This window comes from Limanda limanda, chromosome 5, assembly GCF_963576545.1.
Source record: "Limanda limanda chromosome 5, fLimLim1.1, whole genome shotgun sequence".
In the NCBI taxonomy this organism is placed as follows: domain Eukaryota; kingdom Metazoa; phylum Chordata; class Actinopteri; order Pleuronectiformes; family Pleuronectidae; genus Limanda; species Limanda limanda.
The window spans coordinates 25,788,472-25,812,294 of NC_083640.1; the positions used below are offsets into that span (position 1 = coordinate 25,788,472).

Genomic DNA, 23,823 nt, shown 5'->3' on the forward strand with positions numbered 1-23,823 from the left:
ACCTTCTTAACATTGATCTTATACTGGCCTGACTTCAGTGAAATACACACTATAAAGAGTTAAATGGGACAGATGGGATGATGGGAAAGTTCCGCCTTAGAGGGATGTAACATGAGCCTGTGAAAAAAATACCTCTTTGATGTACTCTGCAATACTCGTGCTTCTGACAGCCGGTTGACACTGACATCAAAGACACCAAACACAACAGGATAATAAATACTACACCCTTTATTCATATATTGTACAGATCTGAAAATGCTTCTTCACAGAGAACAGATCTGGATACAGTGGGGTCCATGCTGTGGTATTAACAAAGTAGAGAGATGTGGTGGAAGGGAGACGACAGGGAGGAGCCAGGGAGCAGGAACCACCAGGTCTGACTGGGAGAATTGCTTTGTAAAATTAAGGCTAGTTAGATTGTCCTCAGTGCTTTAACAGTTTAAACTCACATTTTAAGTGTTAGCTGCTCCCTCGGCCCAAATCTGCTCTTCCTTGCCCGTCAGGCTCATCTCACAGAGACGTCTGAATCTGCCGTCTCCCAGTGCAGATTGTAAACAGTGATGTGGAGGATTTTCTAAGCAGGGGATGATGGCTTTATCACTATTCCTAAGCTCCGGAGCAAGTGCAGACAGAGCAGCAGATTTCAAGAGAAAAACGAATGTTGAATGTTGCTATGGATGAAAAACGCCCAGTGTTAAGATATAAGGGCATGATGGGAAAAGCTGTTTGGTCTCTTATGGCTACTTTGACAGTTTCAGGCTCTGTATCCGACACAGGGTCGGGCATTTCAAAGAATTACGGACATTTCTGCCAATATCACAGACACCTGATACAAGGCACATTATCATCATAACATTAAGAATAAATATGGATTTTCTAAAGAAATGTGGTTTAACTGTGGGTAAGAAGTGTAGGAAATGCAAAGTGCACATCTGTGGTGATGTAATGGAAACACTATGAACATTTTTCACTTGAAACCTGCAGTGACCTGACGTTATGAATGTGCCGCTTGAGCTCTACAGCAGAGAGGAGAGAGAAGAGGGGACCACACTGATTGTGAACAAGTTTCTAAAGCTACTGCAATGTGGTGATCAGTCCGAACAATTCAACAACCCCACTGAACCAAACAGGTTACAAAAATACATTTGGTCACATGACCACGTCCGCTGTGTTGAGCTATTTTTCAGATATGCTTTTCAAGCTTGTGCGTTTTAAGGCGGCAAGACAAATTAAGCCCAGTGGATATGGAGAAGTCTGTAGCCTTCACATCCTTCATACACACTGACGAGCACACGAGTACATTCATCAACCAGAAAACATTCACACACACATTACATGTCATCACAATCAAGACCTCAGCAACAGCAGCTGGGATATTAAAGGGAGGGCATCAGTTTGACCCAATATATATCTCCACAGGCTTGTCAACAAAGAAATATCCTTCCCATGAAGTATCAAAATGTGTGCAAGTCAGGAACTCACTGGTCTGGAAAAGGCAGCTGCCGATCTTCTTCATGAAATCTCATTGGATCAACCTGCCCCAGGTAACTAACCACACATGTAGAAACATCACATACGCTACTTTTTTGCAAACTTTTACAAAACATCCCAGAACAGCACACAAGTCCTATAATCCTATCTAACATATGCTCCCTGCACACACATACAAGGGTCCAGGCCCTTTGATGAACATCCACTTGCACAAGTCTTCCCATTTATTGAGCCCTAATGCTGCCGTTTCCTGTGCATTTCCATTTTTTGACACTACTGGTGTCAAAGCCCAGTGTGTGGGGGCTGTTCCAACAGCCTGCCACCCACCATCTGGCTACATCTGCCTCCCCCGTCTCTGAATCTCAACCGCCTCCCTGCTCAGGGAACGGTTATCCTCGTCAGACAGGCTCCTCATCTCCCACATGCCTAACGTCTACTTATCTCGGCCAATGGGATTATCCACTGAGCACTGGAGCACTGCAAAGATGCCAACGCTGCAGCCGGGCCAGGAGGAGGTGTCCTGCTGCTGCTCCTCTTCCTGCAGCAGCTCTGTGATGTACAGCAGCACACTGCAGTGGGTGTGTAGGAGGCTTTTCTCTTCACACTCTCTTTAGAGGGTGGGGGGGTTGCCAGCTGGGAGCTGAGGCAGAGCAGTACCGGCGGAGGTGGAGGAAAGCATCTGACGTTAGTCCTTCATCCTGACCTGCAGGAATCAAAGCAGTTCATCACCTGCCAAGGCAGATGCCCCCCCCCTGTCTCAACTCCATGCAGAGTCTAGTCGGTGTACTCTGCCACTATGGACAGCAGCACCGTGATGTCATCCGGCTTTCCTCCTGGACAAGAAAAAGCAGCGTCCTGTTAGGATGGGGCTCGTCATATGCATACGTTTCAAAACCAGTAACTATTCATGTTATGTGACATTTTCCACTCAATTCATGACATTTTGAAGAGCATTAGGTCACAATCCAGTAACCACATCACCTTAGGTATCCCCTACACTGGCATTAATGTTGGCAGAACTGGGTTCAGGTATTATGCACCTTTTAAATGGAATACATTACATGTCATTTAGCTGACGCTTTTGTCCAAAGCGACTTACATTTTTAGCACACTCAACATTTATGAGGGGCCATGTAGGGATTAGGGGAATAAGTTGCAATCTGCCCCACAACTGCAGCTTTAGGCTACATCCACATTAATATGTTTTCATTTGGAAACATATTACAGATACGCCTTGCGTCCACACTACTAGTTTTAGAGCCACTAAAACAGAGAAGTTTGAGAACGCTCATGGTCTTAATGCACATTTTAGTTTGTAAGGACAAACATAGATGTTTGGGAAACGATGATGCAGACACTAAAAACCTAAAAGCCTCTTGCTGAGTGAGTCTTTTTTTTCATGATATGAATTTATCTGAGTCGTCAGGCTCCTATCACATGACGCCCTCCTGAACAAATGTATCAGCTACTAGTGTAAAACGCAACATAGATCAATAATTGAAAGAGTTGCGGACCCTGTTGTCTTTGCTAACAGCACCAGTGTGCAGTTTAATTCTGCATTTTACAATCATACAACTGTTTACATGCGTAGGGGGCAAACGATTATTTAGGAAATCTGTGACAATTCCTGTTGCAGATTGTGATAAACTTACAGTTTTACACCAGAATGCCCAGTGAATGTTCATGTGAGATGGTGGAGATTAAAAACCCTTTTGTGTTCTCACTTTTCATATCTATGGAAGTGGTCTTACATTCCCTTTGGTGATTTTATCTTTGTTATCTGATGTTTTTGATATTCAAATAGTTTTAATTAATCCTTGTTGCTTCTATTAAACAACTGTTTGTTGTATTAATTTGCTGATTGTGAATGTCTCCTGTTCTCAGGTCTCTTGAAAAAGAAAAAAATCTTTGACTGCCTGAATAAATTAAGTTTAAATAAAAAACAAGTTTCAGTGTTGATTAGCTTCACGTGGACCTGGGACACTCACCTCTTACATTCAGTCCATTGTCACAGGCAAACTGTGCGAAAGGCGACATGTAGTTGGGGTCATATGCTAGAACATGGGCCTGCTGTGCAATGCTGCGGGCCGTCTGCTGGATGCTCTCGTAATTGGAGTTCTGAGGAGCAATAAAAACAAAGCAGGCGTGATGTTTGTATTCCAGACATATTTTGGATTCCCCTCCCACCTGAAAACCTGTTTGGGACTTGCCTTGAGCTTCTTCAGCTCCTGCAGGATCATGTAGTCGGGCATGTTGTCGAAGAGCCCATCGGTGGCCGTGAGGATGATGTCACCGAGCTGGACGTCGAAGGAGGAGCTGTCTGCAGCGTCAGGGCTGAAGGCAATGACACAATATAGTCAGGCAGAGATCACATGCAATGCTCTCATTTTGGTAACAGTGTTATTAGAATGGAAATGTTCTCCCAGTAAATCGGTCCTGTTGGACTTGGTAGAGTAACATGAGCCTCTGGCCAGCTTCTCTTATTCTGAAGGAATGCTCACTGATTACAGCAGGTTACTCTACCCCACAGGAGAATGTACCGGCACCGACAGGCTGGACTCCCACTTGCTGCAGATATTCCACTTTGGCTACGGAAACCTAATCACATGCCGAATGAGGATAATTCAGGAATCATCACATGACAGTTTTGGAAAGAACACCCAGGTCCGATAAAAGGTGCTATCATCCATTATGAGGAGGGGAGCAACAAACACATGGAGGCAGGAACCAAGTTAGTCTGCCAGTGTCAAGTTTGCTTCTTGGAAAATGCCCCCTGCTGTACAGCCCCTCATCAGTCACGACTGTCCGAGGCGTCAGTACAAACTGTCTTCAAACTGCATCAAGACACATGGAGCCACAGCTCCTAGAAGCAGCCTGTCCTGGGATTCAGGTGAAGCTGAACTGAAAAAACTGAAAAAGCTTTCCCCTGCAGGCGGGTAAAGTCTCAGAACAAGACTAGTGCACACACAATATGGGAACCCAATATTTCGGGGCTTCTAGTGTAACCGTGATTGGTCTAACTAGAAACAGAACCTTGAAGCCTACAGATTCTACATATTCACATGCAGAATCTGTTTATAATTATAGAACATAAGACAAGATGGAGCATATCCCTTGTAAGTTTATACATTTTATGAGCAGTTGTAGAAGGACTGAATTAGCTGCCATGTCTGCATTTGTCATCCATTGTTAAACCTGTCATTGAGCCATAGTCCCTTGTGACCCTAATGATCTAAAAACACAGATAATTACAATGATAAATCAGAAATCTGGTTTGGATGGAGTTCGAAACCAGGCTGTGAGTTTTAGTCGTACTCATGTTACTCAATTTTTGCTATTTTTTCTAGCCTGATCATTCCAAACACAGTGCTGCAGTGATGTCTGATTTTCAGTCCTAACAAGAAGATTGTTTACTCTCTGACCATACAACCTAGATACATTTCACAACCGTACTGCAGGACAACTTAAACATTTGCAACTGTAATTTTCCCACAATGCATTATAAATAACCAGTCCCCTGCATGTTGAGCTTGAAAACATATCTCTTCTTCAGGTGCATGTTTTCAGAGTCTCTCTCTACGACATCAACATGCTCCATTCTCCCTCTGTCGCAGGAAGGACATTAATGCACTTCAGTTTTGACCCCTGGATTCTTCTTTTGGCAGCTTTCAGACTGAGGCTGCCCTCAGTCTGAAAGCTTAATCTGCTCTTGCACTAAATCCTTCAACTAAATGACTAAGCACAAAAATGAAAAGAATCACATTAAAACCACAACAGCCAGTGGAACCCATTGTGCGTCCGCTGAAACTAAACTGGGGTCATTTACAAGAAATCAAATGAACGCTCGATAGGTAAATTCTCGGTAATAAGTTCTCGTTCATTTTCTGTCAGAATAGTGAACCTGAGTTAGGGACAGAGTGAGTGAAAAGGTGTGGCCGCTGGTGCAGGATTGGCTGCAGCCACTTCACTTGACCCATGAGGCCACACAGACTTTGACAAGGGTGAGAGGGAAAGCTTGGCAAACATCCAGCAGCCGCCCTGCTGACGACTACTGCTGCTCAGCACGCCACACTGACGAGACACCGCAGCACGTGCCCCCCCGCCCCCGACACACTGCTACTCTCAGCTCAACACAGTACAACAGTGTCGCTACTTTCACTACACACTGCTGCATGCGAGGGACTGAATGTTCTAATGGGCAGTTTACTGCAGCTAAGAGCCTTTGTCTTTGTGTGCACGTGATGTGTGTTGTTATAGGGATGTGTTGGGCTTTGTCACATCTGCTGTGCTGAATGTATGTATGATCTGCTGTCCTTCCACTGTTCAATTAACTATTCAGTACATGTGCTCCTCCTGCATGTGCTGTCCCCAAAGCTGCTTGCAGACATGCATTGAAATCTGGATAATCTCCCGAGGCTTGTCTGTGACAACGCAAATGTCTGAGAGAGAGGCTTCTGTTGGCCAATAGTAAAACAGACCTCAACGTGAGAGCATTCTCAAGAGTTCATGTCTGAGAACGGCTCAATGGACCAAGTTCAGTTAAGGTGTGACTACAGCAGATGCAGGGTAGTTCCCCCTGTCGGGTGTCTCACCTGTCACTGAGGACGGCGCCCTCAGCCCCGGGGGGGGCGATGGACAGCTGGAAGGGCGTGTTGAAGTAGTGCTGCTGCTCGTCTGAGCGGTGGACCACCTCCCCTCCCCGCACCACCAGGAAGCCCGAGTCTCCAAGGTTGGCTGTGTGCAGCTGGTGGCTCTGTCTGTCCAACACCACGATGCAGGCTGTGCTGCTACCTGCAGACATCAAGCAGACACACTTATTACTTTTCAATTTCAATTCAAAAGTTTGAAATATACTAAAATGCAAATAGGCTGTAATCATCATCAGTAGATCATTGGCAGGATACAGATGATTGTAACAACTGAAAAACAGAAATGAGAATTCTAAAAGCACTGGGAAACTGCATGTCGTTTTGAAATGAGAACAGATGGGATAACCAGTATTATAATGCACTAACTGCAGACCACAACCAAGCCAGGTTTCTATAACATGAGTCTCCTTGTACATGAAAGTACAGGAACCAGTCAGAATGGACCGATCATGTTTGACTGCTACATCAATGATCATCAAGCAAAGCTGCGTCAGTAAAATGTCCATGTGCGAGTCGAGAAGTTTGTACTTTAAGGAAAAGGAGGTGTTACTATCAACATTTTTCATCCATGTGTCACAGTAAAACATGTCTGTGACAGCACCCTGTGTCATAGAAATTTCACCATTACATAAACCCTCTCTTTCAGGTAGTCTCAAATAACACTTTAATACAAATTGTTCATTACAGTAAGCTCTAAACTGCCTCCCTCATCCAAGGGTCATTTCTCTCTCTCTCTTTATTCGACTCTCTGACAGTGAGCTGTGCAGAGCTCTGGTTCCATGCTTTTGCAAAAGCTTCTTCTTAATAAATACACAAAGACATTTTCATTATTTGCTATTTATTTCATTATTTATACCTGTGCTTTTCCTTGTGACAAGTCATAACATCTGTTAAAATAAGGGGTTTCTTCCTCGTTATAAAGAGCATGCTAAAGCAACAGGCAGCAATAGAACCCTCATCATGAAGCCACTATGGCCAATCAGAGGCAGGAAGAAAGGTTATTCATGCTTTCAGTTGGCTAACAACAAGGACATTACAAGTCAAAAGCTCTTTTTATCATGTCTACATGAAAACACTGAAAATGCAGTTTCAAATATTTTTTTAAAATCTCCATAGTTGTATTTCAAAAGCATGATTGTTTAGCAACTACCTGATCCTGGGACACTATTTGGACAGGGGGAAGCAGTCTCTGGAAACCATTTGTCTGCTGCTGGCCTTCAACATAAAATACCCCGAGGGAGTTTTTTGTCCTATCAATAAAGACAACAATACCTCCAAAACATTTAAAATCTATCCTTTCATGAAAAGAAAAAATGGAAAAAAAGCTGCAAACAAAATAAACCCCAACTTTTCCTCTTGTTGACTTTGTACAGCTCCTCAGAGAGATGCCTATCTAAAGTGCATTAGGGAGACTGATGACTGAAGTTAGCCTGAATACACAAACTAGCAGTTTGAACTGTTTTTGTGAGTTCCACCATCTGGGAGATGGTGAAGAGGAAACATGAGCTGGTGGAGCAGGCGGACAGCGTGCTGCCACACCCTGCTGATGATTCATCTGGCACTCCGACATACGCTCTCTGGGTTCGACCTTCAGAACCTCTCACGCACGGTGACTCACTCTCCCGTCTCCTCTGTTTTCCCTCAGCACAATTACACACGCCGCCCGCCTCAAGAACATTCCCTCGGCTGTGAAGTTAGCAGCACAATGCAGTGTTGTCTGCCCTGCTGCACATGTGATAACGGGGTGGAAAAGTACTGAAAACTAACGAAGACAGAGCGCTGATAGTAAAAACACTCCTTCAGTTGATGCTTTGTGTTTGTGCATGCTTCTTTGTCGGGAAGTGGTGCAAAGGAGGAAAGGGGTCATGGAAGTGAACTGCACGGGGCAGGCAGGGACTTGGGACATTCCCAGGATTTCTTAATCGGATCTGGCTGTTCTCTGAGTCATGTTGCAAAAATCTCCATCCAGCCACCACTAATCTGAACAGTCGGAAACAAACAACCCAACTTTAAATAGTGAACTCCGACACAAACCACAAGGAAAGTGCACGGTTTCATAGGCAGGCATAGGTAGGCTACACTGTCCAGCAGAGTGTATGGCTCAGGAGGCTCTATATGAGTTTAGTGAGCATTTAAACCAGGTGAACGACACCAAGGGGGGGGGGGGGGGGGGGGGGCAAGGAGTCGGTGGTCCAATGAAAACATGTCTAAAACAAGTGCTTCGGAAAATGAGACTTGAGAAGCCTTGGAAACTGTATTGAGTTACAAGACAGTGTACATGTACCAGACCATACTTACAGGATCTATTCTCAGAAACATGGAGTATTTCCCAACTTGAATGTTGCTTTAAAACTAATATAAGTGGTCTCCAAACTTTCTGCACTCACCCAGCAGCGGCACTTTGTTCTGCAGCAGCTCGTAGTAGCTGCTGGTGAGGATTCCCACGGGGTTGGTGGGAACGAAGCGACCTTCCTTCACCAGCCTCTCGCATGTCTTCATCAGCGTCCCCGAGAACTGGGACGGGTCCACGCCGTAGTCTCGCCAGCCACCTACCCCATCTGCCACACCTACCAAAAAAAAAATCATAACACAGAAAGGTGTTGATTCAATAACTGCAACTTAAATTTTCTTCCTCTACATTTAGTTAAAAAAAACAGCTTCCATCATATATTTGACACAATGCTGAATGTTGTGAGCCCACAGGGAACCAAATGTTCCCATTAAGACAATACAGATTGGAAGTGACAATGAGAACATGACTACAGTAACCGTTGTTGACATTCCTCAGACTAGTTTGACGAGAGAGACACAAGAAGGATTTCACGCAGCTGCACAACACAGAAAAACAACAGAAACTTTCACAGACGTGAAGAAGGAAACACGTTATACAAAAAACTGTTTCTTAAAATAAGGAACTGACACAGACCGAGTGAAACCACCTGCATCCGTGAGCAAGGTCTTTGACCTGTGGTGCTTTCAGTTAATTCTGATAATGTTATATAGAGGGTTCTTACACATTTTGACCAATGGATTTCCATGACGTTTCCATGAATTTTCAACAACTTTAAACCAAATTTCCATGTCCAAACTTTTTGTGAAATCTCTGTGTATACATGAAAAAGTGACAAAATGTAATATTTAAACTAGCAATGAGAATTCCAAGGCATACAATAAACCTTACGCATATGCTTGTATGAGAGCGTATGCCTGCATATATTTTGAGCGTTTTTCTTTAAAAGCATATGAATTATTTAAAACTCAGTGTAAATGAACGACATGAAAATATGAATATAACAAATTTCCAGGCCTGGAAATACACATTTTACAATACCATGACTTTTCATGACCGAAGGAACCCTGTTTATAAAGTCCCACTGGTCATTTGGAGGGGATAATTAAAAATGCAGGTTTTTTTTTCAAGCATTTCAGGCCCACCAATAACATTTATCTCTCACACTCTCCTGATACATTACACTCTGCACCCTGAGCTAAAAGCAGATTTTTCATAATTGAAGCCCTTGTCTTTTTTTTCTACAGAATTAAGTTCTAAGGGTTTAATTGTCTGATTTGAAAGTTAATAGGCTCACATGTTCCCAGAGGAGCCTTTGGCCGGGTCCAAGATTTTCCTAGAAAGGAAACTTTAGTCTCATTACTCGCGGGACGCCAGCATCTGCCTGGCTGACCATACAAGGACGGCCCACTGCGTCTGCTCTGTGGCAGAATGCAGCAGAGAGCCAGGCCGGCCAGAGGAGCACACACGCAACTCTGCAACTCATCCCCCCCCCAGAAACCATCCAGAAACCACCTGATGTAAACAATGCCCTGGTTTTTCATATTTCCTCGCAAGTCTTGATTAACTCAGTGTGCAGAGATGTAATGTAGATTAGCAGAGATATTAAAAAGCTTGTTGTTTACATGAGATTATATGAGGCTTCTGTGGATTAATCTTAGATCAACCTTCCATTCTGCAGACTTTAAGGCCTTGCTCAGTTGTTGTTTACTCTAGACATTTGGTTTGAGGAATGAGCTCAAGAGGTTCAGGGTCAAGTTTGTTTATTACAAGAGTGTATCTCTGTGATCAATACTGAACAACAACTGTGCAGTGATGTTAGAATAACCGAATAAAATCCCTTAAGTGTCATGTTTACTTGTACAATGAAATTTGCTGTGCATCTCCAAAATTTTCAAATTATAAGGGACAACAACAGATAAAGCAATATTTTATATATATATAAAGCTGGCAAAAGAGTGCATGATTGTATTGACCACTGAATGGGGTAAAAATAGTATTGCACAACTTTATGTTTCGATTAACTGACAAAAATTATTATTAGAGCCTTAAACGAGACAACAGTAACATATCTTGTTCCTGGAAACACTGGAACAAATGTCTGTGTGCCTTTTCAATCACTGTTTGATGATTGTATTGTATATTTTAGTGCTATATTGACTCATTTATAATTTTGTATTTTAATACAACAAGCCTAAATAAAGCTTGAAGGATTAATTGCCATCTAGCAGTTGATCAGTGAACCCTTTGCTTCCCTCCTCTCTTTACACACAAGTAAAATAATCTGTGGCCTTAAGGTAACATAGGGCTGGGGGACATTGTTCCTATCAAGCCTGTTTGAATTCTATATGATCCTTCAAGGGCCACACTAGATGATTTGACACAAATCACACTCACATGTCAAAAACAACAACATGAAGACAATAACGATGTATTAAGGTCAAGAACACGCAGGAAATCTTAGTTTTCAAGCGATTCTAAACACCCACGTGAACACATAATTAGGAATACATTGAAACCCCACACTGTGCACATGAGCTGGGCTGGAGGCGGTGACCTTTGACCTGTCACCTCTGGCACAACACAGACAGACGCCTGGCTGATGTCTCCACAGAGAACCAAACAAAGACGACTCACCCAGCACATCTGCGGACCTGTGTCGGGCGATGAAGCACGCGTCGTCCCCGTAGCACATGCCTTTCTTCAGGATGCCTTTCCGGAAGTCCTTCCCGAAGCCGCAGCTCGCCGTCACCAGGCTGTAGTCTCGGCTGTCCGTCTGAGAGAGTCCTCCGAGGACCGCTCGGGCCACCAGTCTCCCGTAGGACAGCACGGACAACATCCCCCCCTCACCGCCGAGCTAGCTAGCGAGCAGCCCCTGCTAGCCCAGCGTCGACGGGGAGCGCAGTGTTTTTGTCCCGAGCTAAACCGCTAACCCGGGCTGGAGGATGCGCTACACACGCAGGCACCGCAGCCGACAGCAGCCGCCACGCACCGGGACAACAAGCCCTCTTCCCCCCGGGTGGAGGAGACACGAGCCGCGGGGGAGCGTAGCACTAAAGCCGGGAGAAACTCAGAGGGAACAGTCGCCCGGTCCGCTCCAGAAGAGCCGAAGGTGCTGGTTCTCCATAGCCACGCTGCCTGCTCAGCCGCTGGGATACACACACAGCCGTCCTCCCCTCACCTCTCTCTCTCTCTGCTGGGTCTTGTGACCGCTGTGACGACACGACATTACGCAACCCACGCTTCCTTATAAGGACGTAACACTATTCAGTCGCATCTTATTCACAGGTTATAAAACCATGTGCTGAGAGGTGTCACGGGTAGAAAGAAAAGAAAGGAAACCGAGGGGATAACAGGACACGTGAGAATAAGCTTGTGTGTCGTAGAAATAATAAAAATAACACAAATAACATTTCTTGGGTAATTCACCTATTTAACAGTGTGAATTGTACTTTGCAGAATATATTCTGTCTGATGGAAGAGCCCGTTCTGACATGAAGGGGTCTTGGGAAACTTAGATTTTCAGTCCACTGTTATTATTTTGGAACAGAATATCTGTTACAAGTTATTACTGCTACAGGGTCTTATCCATTATTCTATTTATAATATTTTATTCAAATTTTGTTTTTTGGTTGTTATTACTTGAGCATTGCTAGAAGAGAGCCTGTGACTCAAGAATTTAATTGCCAGCGACTGCTTAATGTTATTGTTGGGCATATGATAATAAACTCTTGAATCTTGAATTATTGCTGCAATTTCTTTTACTTCGAAAAATATTTTTTTTAATTCCTGTTATGTGTTCCACGCTGTTGTTGTATGTGAGTTTATTTCGTGTCAGATCTAAGATAAATATTGGAAAATAAAATGGTTCTTGGTAAACAAACATTGTAGCATAGGAACAAGAGACACCCAGAAACCAATTTCCCCCTAAAATACACTCGAAGTTTATTAGAAAGATTTAGACATTACAAGAGTGCTTTCTTATTCATTAGTTTTGCACAAGACTTGTTTAAAAATGTGATGATGCAATGTGAAGTCAATGTTCTACAACACAGACTAAATTAACTGTAAATAAAGTTGAACGAAGTAAACAGGTGTTTGTGACTTTCCCCAATGGGCTTTTATAACCTTTAATACCCATTATTAACAATGGGGAAAAAGATGACAAACAAAATAAAATATGAAACAAACTGGAAAAATTGTGCACAGCTTCAAACAAGGCATTCCTGTGCATAAGTAGCCATATTGTTATATTTTCCTGATTGAACAGTCATATGTGGCAAAGACTAGCTGCAAAATGGAGTGCAAAACACCTGAGGTTTTCATGGTGACATATCAATTTACCCCTGTGGACAAAACAACAAAAACATTTGCTTTCATCGTGTAGGAGTGGATATCCTTTCAGTATTGGCAGCATGAAGAATTACCGATCCTTCGAATGCAGAAGACGAAAGCAGAACAGAGGAGTGAGACTCCGGAGATTTGCCTCCACACACGGCCCCTTCATTTCTTGGCCTGCTTGGTGACCATGTTGCGAGGTGGAGTCACGGGACGGCTGCCGTTGGGCTTCTTCTTCTCAGCTGGTTTCAAAATCTACAAAAGGAATATAGAGTTGAGGGGGTGAGATTCAAAGAAGAAAAATATTTGACAGTTTTCTGTAAATTTTTACATTTCTGAATCTTAAAAATAAGTTTTAAAATCGATAAATATAACTAAATTGAACATAAAATAACTCCATTACAATAACTGATTTTTAATTTTTTTTTTAAATGAATGTTGTATGAGCAGTTGAGTTATGTTTGACCAATGATGCACAAGCGGAGACATCACCTGGAAGGAGCACATGAGAGTCTCGTCCACGCTCATCATAGCACCAGCATTGTCAAACTCCCCACAATAGTTGGGGGCTGAGAACAAAGTGACAAGCTGCCTCTTTGCAAAAAATTCGTAGCCATCCTCAACGACCTGAGGGTGAGATAAGAATAGAAAAGACAGGTTACAGGAGTCAGAAGGCGTTCTTGGTGCCACACAAAATCCTGTGTAATATTTTTTCAGCCTTTACTCTCTTCCAGCCTGGGAAACAATGTGTACACAGTGTGTATGGAGTTCTTTGCACAATGTGTGACGTACTGCTTTCCTCGAATCAAGTGTATCAGTGTCTAATGACCCACCATTACAGAGCCCCATTACATAATCACAATGCTGTTTACAGTGGAAAAGAGGCTTGCGATTACCTGATGGGCACGACAGATCAGATCGAGATCATGTTTGTGCAGAAACTTGGCCACCACCTCTGAGCCAAAGGTAAAAGATACACCTCGGTCGTTCTCCCCCCAGCCCAAAACATCCTTGTCCGGATCAGACCAGAGCAGATCGCACAGCAGACCCTGGTCAGGCACATCAGTGGGGCGCATGATGCGTCTGATCTGCTCCATGGACTGAAGGTCAGGTGACAGTCCTAGATGGAACAGCAGGGAAAGGACAAATAAACACACTGATATTGAGGTCATTAGCCATCACACGTGGGTGAAGCCTACGTCAACTCAAAAACTGCGAAACAGCATTACTGAAGGACAAATGAGAACAGCTGACGGCAAAGGGTGAACGTTTCTGCACGTAACTAAACAACGGTGGAATTTATTTAAATATGAGGGTTGCTCTCCACAAGATGTGGACGACACCAGAAAAAAAGAACCCACCCCCGTGGCAGCAAAAGATCTTCTCATCAACAATGGCGGAGATAGGAAGGCAGTTAAAACAATCTGTGAAGGTCTTCCAGAGTTTGATGTTGTATCTTCTTTTACCTAAAACATCAAGACATCAAAACAGATAAGAATTCTTTATCTCATAACAATAATAACACTTCTTCCACTGATGTTGCGTAGGTGTAACGCCTTTACGACTTTATATATTTGACTTATAAGCGCACTTATGCAACTTATTAAAAACTCTGATCCTGTCAATGGCACATTACATTTTAGTCACCGACTTCAGTAAATGTTACTCACACTCATCATAGAAACCATATATTCTGTTGATTGAAGCACACTCATGGTTTCCCCTAAGCAGGAAGAAGTTCTCAGGGTATTTAATCTTGTAGGCCAGCAGAAGACAGATGGTTTCCAGAGACTGCTTCCCCCTGTCCACGTAGTCGCCCAAGAACAGGTAGTTGCTCTCTGGAGGGAAGCCTCCATACTCAAACAGCCTCAGCAGATCATAGTATTGCCCGTGGATGTCACCTATAAGCACAAGGATAACTTTATACATCCACAGCAGCAAATCCAATAACACACAGTTGTCTTATGAGTCATTATTTGTAATCGTCTCCATTTGGAAATGAAACCAGATATGCTTCTCCCATGACTACAGATACAGTTGTCATCCATTATTTTCTGACGGACACACATACAAACCATACGTACCACAGATCTTGAGTGGGGCCTCCAGCTCCAGAAGGATGGGCTGGCTGAGGAAGATCTCCCTGGACTTGAGGCACAATCCACGGATCTCGTTCTCCTGGAGCTGCACATTCTTGCCAGGCTTTGCTCCTCGGACTGCGGCACGACAACAAACAGTCAGCACACACAGTCGAGCTTAAGTTCACACTGCCTGGTACACAGCAGCTCCGGGCTGAGTGTGATCATACAGTGAGCTACATGAGGCGCCTGACTGCGCAATGATACTGACAGTGTGTGTGTGAATGTGTAATACAGTTGGGTGTTAGACCGGGTGGATTTGATGTCCTTCAGATTACACTAACATTACAAACCAAGAGACACGTTATGTTTAAAATGACGTCAGCATCGTAGAATAATAACGGCTAGTGGCTAGTTGTTCCACAAAATGTTGACAAACATGCGCCAGTGGATCTTTAGCCGCTGTTCGCGCGTCACAGCAGCATGTGAACAACCCCCCCCCCCCCCCCGTCCTCTTACCTTCTAAAAGCCGCTGGATGATACTGTCTATGTTCAGCTTGTCAACATCAGCCATCGCAGCGCTGGAGTCAAATCAGGGTCTTGGCGTGAACTCAGTGGTGAAGCTAGTCCGCTAGCTATCCGAGCATCGGCTACCTGGCGCTAGCTTGGGCTGAGGGGGAAGATGTGGATGTGACCCCTGCTTCTGCTCGAGCCGCACGTCGACGCTTTGGACAAACTAATAATCTACTAAAACACCGCACTTAAGAAAAAGATATACACATCCAACGTTGTTGTCTTTGGAGCGAAGCGGGGACTGAAATAATAAACGTCAGGCGAACTAGCCGCGAGCTAGCGATGCTGTCCGCTCTGTTTTTCTCTGCCGCACCTTGTACCAGCTTCAAGGAGGCTGCAGCTGCCGCTGCGCCGCTGCTGCCCCCTACTGGTCTGGATGGAGAGGGACGTCTCCAGCCCAGAAGAAAACAGTGCGTTGAGAGTGAAAAGAAAAACATCAGGTGATCAATGTGATTATTCACTAGTTGGTAGGAGCAGTAGTCCTCAGATACCAGACCCTTTCCATACACAAATAGCCCTGCAAGGTATTCATCTCATTATCCTAAATGTCAGAATTATATAGGGACAGCACAATGTATAAACACATTGTTATTATTATCATCATCATTATTATGACAAAACACATTTCTTTAACCTTGACATATTGCCATGTGCAGCAATGATCTAAAATATATTTTATGTAAAGGATTAGTATTTTACAGTTACTTCATGCCACTGACTTTTATAACATTACCTTTATAACAGATAAAGATGCGTTGTTGAGTGTAAAAATACAACAAAAGCATTAGTTCATCAATTTGGTTAATAAGTAGTTGTTAGGAGCATTAGTCATCACAAACATGACACTCTCAACACAGAAGTGGCCCTCCATGTTATTAGTATTAGACTATGATAATAGCCCAGCAGTCACTTAATAAACCTCATAGTCAGAATAATACATTTTTGAAGCATAATAACAATATGAATGTTAACAACAACAACAATAATGATAATAATAACAATCATAATCATCATGATGATGATGATGATGATGATGATGATGATGATGATGATGATGATGATGATGATGATGATGATGATGATGATAACCAAAATAACAATGTTGCAGCTCAAATACTGACTGATCGATTTACATGCTTCCTTTTTGTACTTTGTTCTGAATATTCTTTCTGTGAAACATCAGTTTAACGTTTGGACGGATATTTGTGAAGTCTGGTAGTCCTTTAACAAAGTCTCCATTAAAAATCAGCTGGTAGACATTATTTCAGGTGTGAAAAAGAGATCTTCTTCAGTTTGATTGATCAAGTCCCTTAAACAGAAACAGCACCGTCACCGAGATCAATTCTGTAAGACTTTAGCTTAGTGCAGCCAAACTCCAGGTGCTGGTTAATGAGGTAAACTATTGCCTCCATCCCTTTATTTAGACCTTTAACCTTTTTGATTGGACAGTTACAGACTCAGATATCTTTACTTTTTAACACATGCATATGCTTTTTAAAAATATTTACTCGACACTTAAAGGAATAGAGACTTGTAGCCGCTGAGCTCCACTGCTCTGCACTATGGTCCAACGCTGCACAGTCAGCATGGCACTAAAACTCACATGACTAATTAAATATCACTACTGAAAGATTTTAATGCTCCAACTATGGGAAGTAAAGCCACACACAAATCTGTCTTCATGGGGTCAAGAAGAAAAGTTATTCATTCATTTTTAAACACCTTTTACCGCTGATGTTTGTACCCTAAATGCAAGTTTAATCACTAGACCTGACCTGTACACATTTCAAAAAAAGCCAAAAAAAGTCACAAGCTATACAATAAGTGTGTTAATCTTTGCAGATATCTTCATAGGTTCCACTGCCAGTGAAATGTGAATGTGCTGTGCTGTGAAACTAAAATTCCCACAATAATACAAATTCTCCCTTCCTGTATTTATTCAGTGAAAATATCTCATAACAGGTCTGATGAAGACATATTAAACATTTCCTTTACTGTTAGCACATAACATTTTAATTTCACAGAGTACATATCAAGCAATTGCTCATATATAGTACAACAATTCCCTCACACATACATATAGTCATATAGTTACGTAGTTTACGCACAGTTCTGAATATGAAATAGTTGAATCTGAATCTTCTGCAGTTTGCCTGTGTGCTCCCTCACATATATCTTGGCACAAACATGACACATTGATTTTAATGTCCAGAGGGAGATATCAGAGATAACGACTCTATTCTTGGTCTTTTTCTTCACCATGTGTGATGACATACACCAGGTTCTTGTAGTCCAGGTTTCCGGCGACATCTGGAGGGAAAGCTGCAAACATCTGTTCCATCTATGGGTAAGAAATAAAAAAACACATAATTTTTATTGACTGAATTAAAAGTAAATAAATAAGAAATAGAAAATGAAGAAATCAAAATGCTGCTGTTAGACGTAGATCACTTACCTCTTCAGGAGAGAACCTGTCTGCCTGCGTCGTCAGCATCTGTGTGACACTGTGATGAAAAAGCAGAAGGGATGAGCAGGTAGAACATTCACCTCACCTCAACCTCATCGCTGTTACTCACTATTCTTTCTTAAACGTTCCTTTTCCCTCCGGATCGAAGACTTTGAAGGCGTTCAGAATGGTCTCCTCTGCGTCAGCACCTAAAGACGGTCGGCTCAGAGTTCATTGGAAATCAAAACAAAGGTGCATTTCCTATAATTGCCATGGCCAAGCTGCTAGTTTACTGGGAACCCCTGGCTAATACTAATGTGACCTTAAACAACTGTTAGGTAATTAATCCTCCCTGCACGATTGTTCGAATGTTTGTGTTATGTTGACAGGTGTTTCTATTAATTTGTCCACTCTATTCAAATCAATCAGGGTAGAGTACACAACAGACACACCTCTTTGTATAATACACCAATACAACAGCACCACAAACTGTATCCTCCAAAAAGACCCACACACACCCACACACACACACACACACACACACACACACACACACACACACACACACACACACACACACACACACACACACACTCACACACACACACACACACACACACACACATGTTTGTACTGCTCATTGTAGGCCTTGAGATAATATATTATGATTTGGCGCTATACAACTAAAATTGAATTGAATTGAATTAGGGAACATTAGTTTGAGCAACCCGATAAATTGACAACTGACAGTATAATGATGCTCTGGACTGTACAGCACTCCCAGCTCACCTTTTAGTTTCTCTCCAAACATGGTGAGGAAGACAGTGAAGTTGATCGGCCCTGGTGCCTCCTTCAGCATCTCATCAATCTCCTCTTGCTTGACATTTACACGGCCTAGACAAGGATGGCAGACAAGGTGGAGCAGACTTTAAGGGCTGCAACCATTGATCATTTCCATCATTACATTCTAATGCTGATACTACTGCTACTCCCAAATTGTACAGAGTCATAGATATCGGTCCCCAAATATTCCTGAAGTTTTTCTTTAAGATCTATGAATTATTGGGAAATTAATGTAAAGGTAAGAAAAACAAAGACAAAAATATCGTGCAATGTTAAAGAAATTAAAAATAATTCTGGGATCTCCACACTAAGGTTTTATGAATTCTTCACAATGTTCCTGAAACCCAATGTCAGTCTGGAACCACAATCATATTCAATTTATTTTCACATTAGACTAGGAAAAGCAACAGTTGCGAAATGTTGAATTATTGACTTTTCTTTTGGAAAAATGATTCAAAACATGATATGATATATCTATAAAAATAGTTTCACAGTTGGGCACATGTGTATGAACACATAACAATGGAAATCCCCACAACACCAAAGATTGTTGTTCCAACCTAGAGCTGCAAACGTGTCTCTCAGGTCATTCTGGTCGATGAACCCGTCTCTGTTTTGGTCCATGATGGTGAAAGCCTGCAGAGGTCACAGGGTCGTTACATGTTGTTCCTCCAGTTCACACACCACACAGCAAAGGGATCAAACTCCACGAAAGAAAACATTTGGCGGTGGCACTGACTTCTTTGAACTCCTGGATCTGGGCCTGTTCAAACATGGAGAAGACGTTGGAGCTGCCCCCCTCCGCTCTCCTCTTTGCTTTCTTGGGTGCCTGCAGGGTTCCACAGCGACGCTCTAATTACATCCAATACTGATGGCACAATCATCACCTGGCTCCGGCTTCACTCATTATCGGATTTTACTGTGACACATGCGCTTATGATAACGAGCCAATGATCTGCAAACTTACCGCAGGGTTGGGGGGCATTAATTGCTCGACAGGCGAGGTTTATACAGGCACGCATTTCATTAGGGGGGGATTACAAACACTGTCAGTTTGTTATGGAAATATTTACTCAAGCCTCCAATATTTTGTGAGAATGCACACTAAGCCTGGGGAGGGTGTGGTCCGCTGCTCTGCTCTCCTACTGTCCCAGGATCACATGAGGGATTATTCTGGAGGGCCTGGGTGGTGACAGGATGGTACACTGTGGCTTGTTTGATCAAAAATCCCTCAGAGGCGAGGATTATGTTGATCTATTTACATGACTGCCAAGAAAGTGTGAAAAACAGTCTGAGGGGATGCGGAGCGATGTCACCACACTGCTTGGATTCACGGGCCTCTCGACAGCTGCTGTCTAACCCTCGTTGTGGATTAGCTCGGGAGCAGTTGTGTATCTGGTGGACGGGACCTCTGGTGCTCAGCTGCACTTATTTCTTTATTTTGTCTTAAGAGGATTCGTGGAACCACGGGATGAGAGGCAGAGCTTTGCTGTTTCTTGGTGTCTCCGTGCAGATCACGAGACCAACATGGACCTCAATGTTCAAAAATAATAAAACATATGATTATGATCGTTCCTCTCCCTTCCTCTTCTCCCACCTTGTCTCCTCTCCTGTCCATTTGCTCCTTGTTTCCTCCTCATTCCTCTCTTCTCTCCTTTCCTCCTCATCTTTCCTTGTTTCCTCTCTCCTCCTTATTTCCTCCCCATTCCTCTCTTCCTCTCTCCTTTCCACCTCATCTCTCTTTTTTTCCTCTCCTCTCATGCCCTTTCTCTCCTTATTTACTCTCTCTTCCTCTCTTCTTCTCTTTTTCCTCTCCTCCTCTGTCCTCTTTTCCTCTCCATTCTTGCCCTTTGGCTCCTTGTTTCCTCTCACTTCCTCTGCTCTACCTGTTTCCAGTCTCCTCTTCCGTCCTTCTTTTCTTTCCTGTCCGGTCCTTTCTCTCCTGGCTTCCTCTACTTTCCAATTCTGTCTCTCATTCCCCTGTCTGTTTCTTTCTCCTCTCCCCCCTGCCCTCCACCCTTTTCCTCTCCTCTCCTCACCGTTGTTTCCTCTACCTTCCTTTTATTGTTCATTTTCCTCTCCTTCTCTTCCTTCCTTTCCTTTCTCCCCTTGCTTCCTCTCCTTTCTAATTTCCTCTTTCTTTCCTCCATCTGTTTCTTTCTCATCTCCTCCCTGCCTTCCACCTTTTCCCTCTCCTCTCTTTGTTACCTTCCTTGCCCTCTCCAAGCCACAGTTACAAACAGATTTTTTAAATTTCATCATTGTGAGTGGACAAAAATAATCAATAACTTGTCAATAGGACGACTGGAGTACCGTCCTATTGATGAGTTTTTGCTGATCTGTATTCTGTGCATAAGGGTATTGACATGGAATGTATTGATTCATTATCGATGGTGTGAGTAGAGCAAAATGTACAATTTATCAAAACATATCATGACAGAATACTATATGAATATATCTGTATATAAAATGATTTATAAAAAACTAATAACAACCATGCAACAGAAACAGAGAGTCTCTTTATAGTGTGGTGATAAAATTAAATGCTGTGACGATGAGATCTGTGTCCACTCACCATACTTCAGTGGTAGCTGGATGAGGACTGATCAGTATCCTTGCTGCTTTGTGATGGCGCAGCACACAAAACAAGGGGTAGATATACTGACCCCTCCACCCTCTATTGTTTTGCTTGCTTGACGACTATAAATACTCCATGCCTTCTTTAGGCAGAGACCCAGGTAAAGAGGACCACCCCTCAGCGCCGCCAGCCACCATTGTCAGAGTTCATGAGATTTAGGGATAATAGCCAAACGCACATGCCCCATTACTGAGACCCAAGAATAACAACAGCACATAGCTGTGGCTCAGGAAGGACAGTTGTGTTTGAGACTGACTGGATCCATCATCCAGCTGTCCTGCCAGCTGCTCCACTGGGACCGAAGCTATGCCCTGATGGGAGCTGCTGTTTCTTGGTAGCACAGTGAATGGAAATGTTAACTATAGCTGTCTGAGCCCCAATAGGACTTGTTCATAAACAGCGTGTGATGCTGTGCTGTGGAAAATGTTTGTGGGGAGCATTGTTCATATGAGGATGAACAATGTTTAGTTTTCCATGTCGGTTACACTCAGCCACAGATGTGGTTTCGGGTTTTGAACCAGGTCACAGTATTACTTTACTCAGAACAGTGTTTATGAGGGGAAAGTTTGGTGACAAAAGTGAACACATTTAGCGGAGCATGTGAAGAGTCAAAAACAAAATGATCTGTATCTACACTAATAGAAACATACATACTTATCCCAAATGTATTAACTTAATAGTGCAATACCTGTTCTAAACCAGCCTGTTTGTTTGGCCTATGTTACAGTTTTTCTGAATTGACAAAACTCTGCACTTCATTCTCTAAACAAAACTGACAACTGGCAAAACATCTTTATCGCACCAATCACATAGTTGGCAAAACTTGTTCATCTGGTTAGACACACTTTATAAATCTGACACAATCTCACATATTTTGCCAAACTCTAAACACATTCTCATTCACAGAACACATTTAGCAGTGTGCTGCACTTTGACCCAGACTGACACACAAAGGCCCCAAAGGTTTAACACAACTCACTAACCTGTTGTCCACGTTAACACACCACCACTAAAAATCGAACGCACGTGTCCAGTCATGTTACTTTAGGACCATACAACACCAAACATTATCAATATTTCTGAAGGTCTACTCTGCTCAGGCATGAGCAGAGAGGTCCTGAGCAGGGAGAACATCGTGTGCTGTCATTTTGGGACAACGTGAGCTTTCACTGTCAATAATCAGCGATTTCTCAATGTTTGCCTTTCACCATACTCTCCCTTCCTTAACCCTCAGCATTGGCAGTGGAAAGTGTGTGACTGAAACCTCCATACCCAGGAAAATCTATTAATCTATTAATGGATTCAGTGTGTGATGATATTGGGTCTATTGGATCTATTCTACCTGGATCTATTCACGGCTCGATTCAGCACAGCAAAGATTATTTTCACCTTCCTCAGCAAGAGAGAGGATTGTGAGGTTGAGGAAGTCATGTGGACTGACCTGGACCAGAGACATGATACTGAGGCCGAGTGAAAGATTTGCATGATTTTACTTCCTGTAAAATCATGAAGTGCACTTTCCTTTATTTTCACTGCAGTTTTTCATGTTTACATAAACTTATTCCTAGAAGTGCAGGAAAGTGCAAATATCCTACAGTTAATATTACAGTTTTCTGCTTTGGTCAAATTGCAGTGTTTTGCATGTATTTGTCTAGTGTGTACTGATTAGTAGAGAGTAGTGTCTCTGCATCTGTGGCTTTGTGTGTAATCTGATGGCAGTGTTCAGTTTGGGGTAAACATAACATTTTTCTGAATCAATTGTTTGATTTGGCAAGAAAAGTCAAAGGTTTTGTGAGTTGAGCTTGAATTTGGGGGTTTGTGTTTACTGTCTAACAAAAAGAAGAGGAGTTCCAGGAAATGTGTTTTACCAATTCAGAAAAACTATAATGCTCTGAAGCTACTTCAGTATTATTTGTTGTCATTAGTGAGTCCTCCTCAAACTGTTCTACAATATACTGTCACTTTTTATTGTTTGTCTGCTGAACATTGTGCACAGAGCTTTTTAGAAATAGTCTTGGTGCAGAGTGAAGTTTAAAAAATGTTGTGTTCACCCTACCTGGTTTATCTGCGATGAAGATTTAAAATTGAATGTTTTTCATTAAAATAAAACAGAGATATGTGGTTTATATAAGTTTGGACTTCCATTATGTTTTTCATACATTGCATATCGGCCATTTCCGGCTTCTGGCAAGAAAGTGACACAATCTTTGGACCAAAGTTTAGAACCTTTCAAAATTTACATATTTACATGAAGAACCTTTGGCATCCGTTACAGCCTCATGTCTTCTTGTGTATGAGAAGACATGCAAACTGGGATTTCCAGCCACTCTTCTCTGCAAATTCTCTCAAGCTGTCACGATGGATAGGGGCCATCAACAGTGCCATTTGCTTGTCTTGTCTCATCAGGGTGTTTGGTTGGGTTACAGTCAGGGCTGCAGGTTGACCCTCACTGAGCTGTCCCTAACCCTCTCCTGCAT

At 42.8% G+C, this 23,823-nt stretch overlaps 3 protein-coding genes across 5 annotated transcripts; all 3 read right to left on the reverse strand.

Annotated features, from left to right (window-relative positions):
• Positions 1–210: 210 nt before the first annotated feature.
• On the reverse strand, positions 211–11,629 carry pptc7a (protein phosphatase targeting COQ7 a). Its single transcript, XM_061070753.1, has 6 exons — positions 11,068–11,629; positions 8,528–8,707; positions 6,084–6,282; positions 3,702–3,825; positions 3,480–3,609; positions 211–2,324 (listed from the first exon to the last, which is right to left on the reverse strand). The coding sequence occupies exons 1-6, from the start codon at positions 11,267–11,269 to the stop codon at positions 2,266–2,268; spliced, it is 894 nt and encodes a 297-aa protein (XP_060926736.1). The 5' UTR covers positions 11,270–11,629; the 3' UTR covers positions 211–2,265.
• Positions 11,630–12,350: 721 nt separating this feature from the next.
• On the reverse strand, positions 12,351–15,759 carry LOC133001233 (serine/threonine-protein phosphatase PP1-gamma catalytic subunit A). 2 transcript variants are annotated; one of them, XM_061070752.1, is made up of 7 exons: positions 15,358–15,759; positions 14,853–15,012; positions 14,439–14,669; positions 14,130–14,234; positions 13,665–13,888; positions 13,261–13,395; positions 12,351–13,023 (listed from the first exon to the last, which is right to left on the reverse strand). In XM_061070752.1, exons 1-7 carry the CDS (start codon positions 15,418–15,420, stop codon positions 12,934–12,936), a joined length of 1,008 nt encoding a protein of 335 aa, XP_060926735.1. In that variant the 5' UTR covers positions 15,421–15,759; the 3' UTR covers positions 12,351–12,933. The 2 variants fall into 2 exon arrangements, with proteins under 2 accessions (XP_060926735.1, XP_060926734.1); XM_061070751.1 differs by having other exon boundaries at positions 14,853–14,984; positions 15,366–15,758.
• A 1,587-nt stretch (positions 15,760–17,346) lies between these two features.
• Positions 17,347–22,467, reverse strand: myl2b (myosin, light chain 2b, regulatory, cardiac, slow). Of its 2 annotated transcripts, none has more exons than XM_061072281.1 (7): positions 22,330–22,467; positions 19,448–19,537; positions 19,269–19,344; positions 18,655–18,759; positions 17,996–18,074; positions 17,875–17,923; positions 17,347–17,760 (listed from the first exon to the last, which is right to left on the reverse strand). In XM_061072281.1, exons 2-7 carry the CDS (start codon positions 19,481–19,483, stop codon positions 17,656–17,658), a joined length of 450 nt encoding a protein of 149 aa, XP_060928264.1. In that variant the 5' UTR covers positions 19,484–19,537; positions 22,330–22,467; the 3' UTR covers positions 17,347–17,655. The 2 variants fall into 2 exon arrangements, with proteins under 2 accessions (XP_060928264.1, XP_060928263.1); XM_061072280.1 differs by having other exon boundaries at positions 21,284–22,467.
• Between the last annotated feature and the right edge of the window lie 1,356 nt (positions 22,468–23,823).